The sequence below is a fragment of the Lemur catta genome, chromosome 26, assembly GCF_020740605.2.
Source record: "Lemur catta isolate mLemCat1 chromosome 26, mLemCat1.pri, whole genome shotgun sequence".
Classification (NCBI taxonomy): Eukaryota; Metazoa; Chordata; class Mammalia; order Primates; family Lemuridae; genus Lemur; species Lemur catta.
This window is the reverse complement of record NC_059153.1, coordinates 5,051,239-5,061,175: the sequence shown is the minus strand read 5'-3', so window position 1 is coordinate 5,061,175 and position 9,937 is coordinate 5,051,239. Positions and strand designations below refer to the sequence as shown.

The 9,937-nt window shown below is 45.1% G+C and overlaps 1 protein-coding gene across 1 annotated transcript in view; it reads left to right on the top strand.

Moving 5' to 3' along the window:
* Nucleotides 1-5,177: 5,177 nt before the first annotated feature.
* Nucleotides 5,178-9,937, top strand: part of ARSJ (arylsulfatase family member J) — a 50,691-nt gene continuing 45,931 nt past the window's right edge. The window contains 1 exon segment of the mRNA XM_045537325.1: nt 5,178-5,893. Coding sequence (XP_045393281.1) covers nt 5,505-5,893 — 389 coding nt within the window. The 5' untranslated portion in view covers nt 5,178-5,504.

Here is a 9,937-nt window from a genome sequence, read left to right as displayed (position 1 = left end):
TTGATGCTTTCATCTTGCTGCTTGCAGAATTTTCTTCCTTACTTTGATTTTGGCTAAGTTGACTACTGTGTGTCTTGGAGCTGTCCTATTTGCTATGAATCTTCCTGGTGTTCAATGTCCATCTTGTGGCTGTATGTCCAAATTTCTGGGAATCCCAAGGAAGTTTTCCTCAGTAATTTCCTGAAATAGGTTATCCATGCTTTTAGTTCTTTCTTCTTCTCCCTCATGGATACCTATAATTCAAATATTAGTTTGGTTCACATAGTCCTATATCTCTCTCAGTGATTTCTCAGACTTTTTAATACTCTCATCTGTCTCTTTGAGTGACTGGGTTATCTCAAGAGCATTGTCTTCAACCTCTGAGAGTCTTTCTTCTCCTTGGTTTAGCTTCTTGTAAAAGCGTTCTGCTGCATTTTGATACTCCCTAAATGTCTCTTTCATTTCTTTAAGTTCTGTTATATTCTTTTTTATGCTGTCTAGCTCTCTAGTGACTTTTCATTTTTTCATTGATTTCCTGAATTTTTTTTTTTTTTTTTGGTTTCTTTTTGGTGGTTTTCAACTTTCTCTTCAATTCTGTTCATTTTATTTGCCATCCATATTTTGAATTTCACTTCTGTCATTTTGGCAATTTCCTTGTGGATGGAGTCCACTACTGTAGCTCCACTGTGTCCCTCCAAGGTGTCAAACTATTTTGTTTTTTCATGTTGCCAGGGTTCTTTTTCTGGTTTCTTCTAATCTGGTTCCCCTTCTCTCAGCTCTGGGTTAATAGGATTGTAGGGCACCTCTTCTCCTTTGCTGGGGACTCTATCTAACTAAGTCCAGGAGTAACAGCTGCTCAGGGCTAGGGGATCCTGAGTGAAGTGTTGGAACTCAGGGAGGTTTTGCTGGCCCAGCAGTAGTGGTGGGGACTCTGTAGTGGGGTGTTGGGGTCCAGGCAGAATTATTGAGTCTCAGGGGTAGCGTCACAGGCCCAGTGGGGTCCCTGGAACTACTGACTGTGGCATAATGAAGCTTCAGAGCTGGTTCTGGGGATTTCAGGGGCAGAGCCACCGTTATGGGGGCTGTTCCACCAGCATGGGGACTGCTGATGCCCTGTCACACAGTTCCAATGGCTTAGGGGCCACATAGGTGGTCTGGCACTGCTGCTCAGCCCAGGTTCTCCCCCCATACCTGGAACGCACTGATGTAGTCATCCCAGGCTTCCCACGTGGTGCCTGTGGTGTCTGGGGCCCCTGCTCTGGTCAGTTCCAGAGAGGAGGCGTGCTGAGCCCCTAGGAACAGCGAATTACACAGGGGAGCGTCTGTTCCCTCCCCAGCTTGGTGGGGGGCTGCAAAGGCTATCGCTGGGTCCCATGTAGACCTGGCTTGGTGCACCAGAACAGTCGGGATGGGCTTGATTGCAGAAACCGGGGATTGGCAGGCACCTGCCCTCCAGTACACTGTCGCTGCACAGGCCCTGAGCAGCCCCCCAACCAGCCCAGAGGTCTGCAGTGGAGGAGGGAGACCCCTCACAGATCAAACTGCCCGTAACTTTTGTTTCACTCCTAAAAAACAGTGTCCCCTTGGGTTGCTACTATCCTGCTGTCTTCCCTTCTTCAAAGCAGTGTGAATTGTACTGGGATCCCCAGCTTCGTCTCTGAGATGGTGTGTGGTGCTTGTAAGAATCCGCCAGGCCTTGTCTGATTGAGTTGGTAGATGCTGTGATGCGCTATAGAGTTGTTCTCCCTGTCAGTGGTTGATGCTTGCAGGAGAAAGCCAACTGCAGAGATACTCTTTTGTGCCTGTGATAAGCTCTAGTCCCTCACATGGAGCACCTGAATGCCCCAGGCTTTGGGAGGGGCCTCGTAGCTCCTAGGGGGTTGCTTGATCTCCCACACAGCAGAGGTGGGTGGAGGGGTGAGACTGGGCACGGTTGGGGTGTGCCAGTCTGGAAGGCTTTGCAAATCCTTGGCAGGGCTCAGAGGTTGTCTTTCTGGCTTTTAGGGGAAGCCACTGGGACGAGGGTCAAGGCCAACTCTCTGAGCTGGAAAGCCTGGTTGTGAGGGAGGGGCAGCACTTCTCAGACTTGCTGTGGGGAGTGAGCTCTACCCCTCTTGCGTTGCCCCTGCCCTCGGGTCCTGAACATGCTGCACTTGGTTGCTATGGTGCTGCAGGCTAGAATCTTCTCCTCCCTCCGGAGGACCTGCCCTAGTCAGACTGAGCAGCTTTCCTGGGAGGGGACAGGCACTTCCCCAGTTCCCCACATCTCAGACCCCCACAGTCTTCTGTCGGTTCTGCCCATGTGGGCTCCCCCACTTCCCAAGTCCAGCTCCTAAACCTCCTGCTTAAGCCTCACCTGAAGACTTTGTACATACTAATATCATTTCTGAGCAATTCTATTTTTCTCATTTTTTACTGACTCAAATAGTACCTCAAATTTTTATATAATCATTCAAAAATAGGGGAGTCTGTTTGTAATATGAGCATATGCAAGGTGAAATAAACTTAAGATGGGATTTTGTAGGGGAAGCTGATGCCTGAACAATAAAATGCTGATTCTAAAAATTAGGAAAGAACTAATAAATTATAGAGGGTCTTTAACTTGGGACTTCATGAGGATGCTAAAACTATTGCTTAGAGTACATGAAACCCAATCTTACAATGAGAAATGCGAAGTTTACATACTGATAATACCAGTATATGTCCAGTGAAGCCTAGGGCATTCAACAGCCTCTGATTTCATTCTCCACGTCTTCCTCAGGGATGTTGAAATAGCCCTTACCTACTGTGGGTAGGCCAGCCGGCTGACTTCAGTTTTCCACTTTGAGTCACATCCCATTTGGTCAACTGCAGTATGGCCGTTACTGTTTCTTGGCTCTCACTACTAAGTGGAAGTAGTTCTTGGTCTCCTTGAATGTTAGTCCTGTTTACTTCAGAAATGGATTTTTAAGACCAGAGTTCTGTCCTATCCTGAGCACAGGGTATCTGCATGCCTCGTGTTGGGATTAGATTCTGACTCTGAAAGCTTTGATCTCTGTGCTTTGTGGCTGGCAAAAATGTTACAGCCCATTTGTAGAAAGAGTACCTTCTGCACATCATGGGCTTGGAAGTCAGATAGATTTCTAAGTCTCAATTTTCTGCAAAGAAGAGATGACAAACAAAAGAACACCCCCTTAGTTTAAAGGTGACTTCCCTGAACCATCTCACTAACTGCACACAGATAGTCTAAGTCAGGTTTGTTTTAAAATGTCTTTGAATTGTGTTCCTTGTCTTCAGAATATTGATATCATAGGTCACTGTTGGAGTCCTGGGGTGTCTTCCTGCTCCACCACAGGCTCTACCACAGCAGAGAGCGATTGAGCTCATCATTACGTTCTCAGCTGCCAGCATTGGCCTAGCTCCTGAAATACTTGTTGAATGGAAGAATACCTTGTGAGGCTGGTGTAGAAGGAAAAGAAATAAAGTACATAAAGCACTATATAAACACTATGAAGCATGCATAGTCGGCCCCCTGCATTCACAGGTTCCACGCCCTGGGACTCAACCAACTGCGCAATGGAAATAAATATTGGAGGGAAAAAAAACAACAATAAAAATAATATGGTATAACAATTATTTTACATAGCATACATTGTATTAGGTATTTATAAGTAATCCAGAGACGATTTAAAGTATAAGGGAATATGTGTGTGGGTTATATGCAAATACTGAGCCATTTTATGTGAGGCACTGGAGCATCCATGGATTTTGGTATCTAGAGGGGATTCTTGGAACTATCCCCCATGGATACCAGGGTCGAGTGTGTGTGTGTATTGGTATACAGAGTACTGTGAGAGAATCTGACATCTTATGCGCCAGCCACAGTAGATATTCAGTAAATAACTGTTGAATAAATTTGTGGGAAGAAAAAAAATAGCTCAGTGGCTCTTGGAATTGGTTCCCTCTTCCACAAAGAGATACTGTACCATGAATCCCTTTCCTGCCTTTGAGCAGGACTTTAAACTCTACGATTCTAGTAAAAGCAGGTGTATTTTCACAATCAAGACGAGCTTTTACAAGGGTTGTATTCTACACTGAAGAAAGAGGAAGGAAGACACTCCTCAACTTACTAGATGGGAAACTGGTTTCTTCACGCAGGAATGCAGACTGGCTTGGCGTTTCCGGAGGTGACATGTGTGACACTCTTCTCCAGGTTTGGCTGGAGACACCCTGTGGGTGAGTCAGGGGACAGGTAAGAGGAAGTGGGGCAATCTCAGTCCCTTCACTTAGGGAAAAGTTAATGAAGAAATCAGGCTGTAAAAGCCAGCTTTTGGGAGAGGATATTCAACGTAAAAACTTGTCATGATTGTTACCACAAAAAAAAAAAAAAGAAGAAGAAGAAAAGAAAAGAAGGAGGCGGGAAAAAGGAGTGGAAAAGGCGGGGGAGTGTCAGGCGGGAAAGGAACTCGAGAAGGAAAACCTGAAGAGGAAGGAGGAAAGAGGACGCCCCGCAACTTGTTTCCCCTCCTCTTTCTGTCACCTTCCCCAGAAGCCCGGAAAGTTCGCAGGCGCAGCGTTTGGGACGGGTGACGGGCCCTTAGCCTGCCGACCCGCCTCCCGCTTCCCCTCGCCTGACGATGGGGCCGCGGGCGACACCCTGGGGGGCGGTGGCCCTGGCGGTCCCCGACCCCGCACGGCTCGCGCAGCGCCCCTCCCCGGGCCAGCCCCCCGGAAAAGAAGGCCCGACCGAGCCCCCAGACGGGCCGGCCGCTCCCGGAGCGGAGGCGGCAGTGCGGGCCCGGATTCACCGAGGGGGCGGGGAGCAGAAGCGCGCGGGCCGGGGACTCCGTGCGCCCCGGGCCGCCCTGGGACCCTCCGGACCCCGCGCGCTCCCGAGCCGACAACGAGTCGCCCCGAACGGGAGGGCTGTCAGCGGCGGGGGAGACCAGGAAACGGCGTTTTCTCACTTGGCCGCGTGAGTGTCGGGGAGCTCGGACCAGGCGGATCAGGGGGCCCGGAAAGTGGAGGCGGGATGGGGAGCCGGCCCGCGATGGCAGTGTGTCACCTGCCCGGATCCCAGTGGGACGCGGCGGCTCCGCTGCGCGGCGCTTTCCCGCTGCGGGGCCCCCCCTGGCCCGACCGCCGGCCCCCCTGGCCCCGTGCGCTGCGGGACAGCCCGGGGCGCTCTGGCCGCCGGTAGCCCCTGCCCCGTGTGACTCAGTTCCGTACTTGGTTTTTCCTCCGGAGAACTTTTGGGTGGAGATCACTGTGTGTGTGAAAGCTGCCCTGGGAAGTGAGGAGGACGAGGAGGAGGAGAAAGCGAAATTTGTTGGAGAAGAGCGACTCCTTGTTTTTCCGAAGTCCCATCCGTTAAGCCATCACTTCTCAGAAGACTGAAGTTGTGGGACATGGTGACGGCTGGGAGGAGAGGAGGATTTCTTTCCAGCTGGAGACCCCCCGCGGTCTGCCGGGTCTCTGCCTCCCGCGTGCGCGTGTGCGCGGGGTGCGGGGCTCTGCGCGTGGAGTGTCGGCGCGGACCCGAGTGAATGGCCCCCGGGGGCTGCGCGGAGCCGCCTCCGTCTGCGCAGGCCTGCGCCGGGCCTGCCAAGGCGCTCGCTATGGGGGCGCTGGCAGGCCTGTGGGTCCTCAGCCTCCTCACCTACGGGTACCTGTCCTGGGGCCAGGGCTTGGAGGAGGAGGAAGGGGCCTTACTGGGTCAAACTGGAGAGAGACTAGAGCCCAGCACAACTGCCACCTCCCAGCCCCATCTAATTTTCATCCTAGCGGATGACCAGGGATTTAGAGACGTGGGTTACCACGGATCTGAGATAAAAACGCCCACTCTCGACAAGCTTGCCGCCGAGGGAGTTAAATTGGAGAACTACTATGTCCAGCCGATTTGCACACCTTCCAGGAGTCAGTTTATTACTGGAAAGTAAGTGTTTCTGCTTCTTACATTTATTCCTTGGAGAAATCTTAAGCATTTAATTAAGATCCAGCCCCTAATTTAAGACAGTAACAGAAAGTTTGGGGAACAACTGAATGAATGAATGAATGATGTATGGTACTGGGTTATGGTGATTATTAAAATGGATGCCCTGGTAATGATCTTGATAATGTAGTCACTCACTAGTCTAGTCTGGTTTTCCTTACTCTTAGAGCCAGCTGTGAGTTTTAAAATGAGATCAGAACTTGTAAACTACTCACTCACCAACCAGAGATCTATTCCAAATCTATTCTGAGTTTTGAGCATGCTTGGATTGTGCTTCAGGTGTCGCAATAGAATTCACACTCACTATCAGTGGTAAGAAAGACCAAAACTTTTCTGTGACTATTGGTTTGTCCTTAAATATAGAACTGAATTATCAAAACCATGGGTCGTGGTAGAGAGAAACGGGGCCAAGGAAATGGATGGAAGGTAATGTAAAATATGACCAGTGTACCGTGACTCTGATTGGTCTTTGATAGGTAATTTTCTCTTATGAGATCACTAGGAAGGCCGTATTTAATTACCAGAGTAGTGCTCATGATACAAGGAAATTCAATGGCAAACACTCAACAGGAGTCAGATTTCATCTGAAGTTTTCTGCTACCTTTTACATGTCTGGAAATTTTCTTATTAACGAACGAAAATCAGATTATTTGGATGCTTAAGTAAAGTGGTTTCAATATTGTTGTTGCTTTTCTAAATAGCTAAATCTTCTACTTAAGATGTTCAAGCATTTTCATACTTTTACTCTATCCCATCAGAATATAGACTGTCTGGACGTTTGATTTGGATGTCCAGATTTAGCCTGTGGGATGGACATCAACTCGGAGGGCCAGGTGTCAAGCGGGACAGAGATAGAAGAGAAGCCTTAGTAGTTTCAGTCTATGTATCCTGTGATTTCAGTTGCAGGGTTCAGAACTCTTACTTCAGTGAAGTTGTTCTTGGAGTCAGATCCTATAAGAGTCGCCAGTATCCACTGGAAAAATAAAGACTATTTTGTAGGAATCTCTGTCTTGCAGAGACTTTTGCTTACAGCATGATTTCCACTGCTTAGCAAACTGTCAGAACTTAGCATCACTGCCAGAGAAGAAAAAAAAAATCCCATCCTTCCTTCTCTTTTGAGAGAGAGAAAAGAAATCTCACTGTACTGAGAGCCATTTCAAAGGTTAATTGTGGCATCAGAAAGTCAAGAACATTTGATTTTTATAAAGGAAAAGAGCGTTGGCTGGAAAATACCACGTCCATCTGGCGGCCTGGAGGTCAAATTCTTCATGTGTAATCCCACTTACCCCTATATTTGGTGGGCTGACTGATACTCAATATTAAATATTGAATGTGTGATAAAGCATCACTGGATCTCTTCAACTAACTTATAGAATTTAGATTTACACAGATAGCCAACAGTAGTTGAAAATATGTAACTGAATTGTATGAATTTATTTTTCACAATAAAGTGTATGTTCAAGACTTTTCACCTAACAAAAAAAAATTGTTCTTAGACATTATCTTGCACTGATAAAATATCTAGGTTTTATCTTTGAGCCTTTATGTTTACTTAGTGGGATGAAACAGAAACGAAACTAGAAGTAATTCTTAATTTTTCTCTTTGGTCAAAGGTTGACTCCTCTGTACTTTCAATGCAATCAAACATCTAATGAGATTTCTTTACCTATTAAAATTTCTATTCAGTGCAACAAGTTGTACAACAGTTTTTATACACAAGGAGTTCACATAGCTACTATGGTTTGACTTAAATTTCTATTTGAATTAAACAGTTGATGACATTTTCACTTGCAGTTTTCCTTTTAGACAAATTGCTGGAACTTTCCTTTAAATGAACACAGATGTAAGAGAGAAAGTGGTTATGGAAGCCCAGTTCTGGGCTCAATATTAATGTAGAGCCCAGAGGATATGGTCATTTGTGCTCTCCACAAACATGTCTATGCTTTCTAGATCCTCTAAATTGAAAAAGAAAGCAATAAAATGCTAAACGCACTGAATTATTTTAAGGGAAAAATAGGTTACGTGAAACCTTAGGGGATTCAAATATTCATATCTTTACGTGATGAAGAAAGAGTCAACTCAGAATGATTGAAGCTGAAGTTACTTTTGATGATATGAACGAAACAACCCTCCCTTTATATTTTTCTGGAGTCAAAATGAAAAACCCTATTTCCTCCTACTACACAAATCTATGACAAATTCCAGATTCCTTTAATAATTTACACCACACCAGTCTGGCAATATTGAATATCAGCCAGCCCGTTAATAAACATTCATTGTGTGCAGACTACTGTGTTGGAGCTGTGAGGAACAAATAGCCCTAATTTCTGGGTATTCATTCTCAAGTTTCAGTGTGCAAAAGAAACACCCAGAAATGCTAGCTACAAAGCAGATTCCTGGGCCCAACCAGTGACTCAGCTTCAGTAGGTCTGGGGTTGAGCCCAGAAGTCAATAGTGATTTAATGAGCATGTCAGATTATTCTGGTGATACCACTATTAATAATAAATTAAGAGTGCTAGTGTTCAGTGTGAGCATCTGCTGAGCAGTCATTGTGTTCGGGAATAATACATTTTATATGCATAGCCCTTTCAACAACTCTATGAGGTAGTTGCTATATATGGATGTGGCAACAGAGTCCAAGAGGGTAGTCATGTGGGGGTTCTTAAACTGGGCCCCTGAGATACAGCACTCAGTGTTCAGAATTGCTGGATGAGATAAAAGGTTAACTGGGAAGGTGGCTGCCTGCGTTTGATTTATTTCAAAGTAATTTTCTCACTTTTTCCCTTTTACAGTTTTGTAGATAAGGACATGGAGAAATGACATCATTTTTTTTCCTCGAGAGAATATAATGAAGGCTTCACAAAGAAAATTATAAGTTTTGCAAAATTTAGACATGCGTTTTATGTAGACTTCAGGGCAGAGTAGGAAAGATTGGCAATCTGAACTGAATGTGAACTGATATGAATCTTTGGCACAAATAATTTTGTGTTTTTACTGTTTTGTTATTTATTTATCCCACTTGAAATGCGATGGTGATCACTATTAACAAATGCAAAGGTAACTAACTCAAATCATGTGCATTTATAATAGGACATTTGGTAAATTCATTTTGCTTAAAACAGCCCTCTGCCCAACTGCTGCCACTCGCCAGGGGTTATCACTCTCCCAGTTTCTGACACTTGAAATTAATTTTGCCTGTTTTTGAACTTTATACAAATGGAATTACAGAAAAGATACTCTTTTATGTCTGGCTCTTCTTTCTTTTAACATTGTATTTGTAAAATTTTCCATGTCGTTGCCTATAGTTAGAATTCATTCATTCTCATTACTGAATAGTTTTCCTTTGTATAAATATACTACAATGTATTAATATTTACCCACTCTACTGTTGATGGACGTTTGAGTTGTTTCCAGTGTTAGGCTGTTATGACTAGTGCTGCCATAAAATACTTGCATATGTTTTTGCTGAACATATATGTGTGTGTGTGTGTGTGTGTGTGTGTGTGTGTATGCATTTCTCTTGGTTATCTATCAAGTAGAATCGCTAAGTTATAGGGATGTGTATGTTCAGTTTTTGTGGACACCACCCAGTAGTTTCCCAAAGTGCTTTTGTCACTTTACACTCTCACTTGAAATTGTTTGGAAAATCCCATTTGCTTTACATCTTTGCCAACATTTGGTATCGTCCTTTTTCATTGTTAGTCATTCTGGCTTTTATGCACCTGGCACACCATTGTGGTTTAAAGGTATACTTCCCTGTTGACTGATGAAGTTGAGCATCTTTTTTATACTTTTATGAATCATTTGGATATCCCCTTTTAAGTAGTATTCAAGTCTTTGCCTGTTTTCTCTTTAGGTGATGCTTTTTCCTTATTGACTTGTGGCAGTTATTTATATATTCTATTCTTTTGTCAGATATTTGTATCACAGATATCCTCTTCCACTCTGTGCCTTGCTTTTTCAGTCTTTTAATAGGTGTTTTTGAT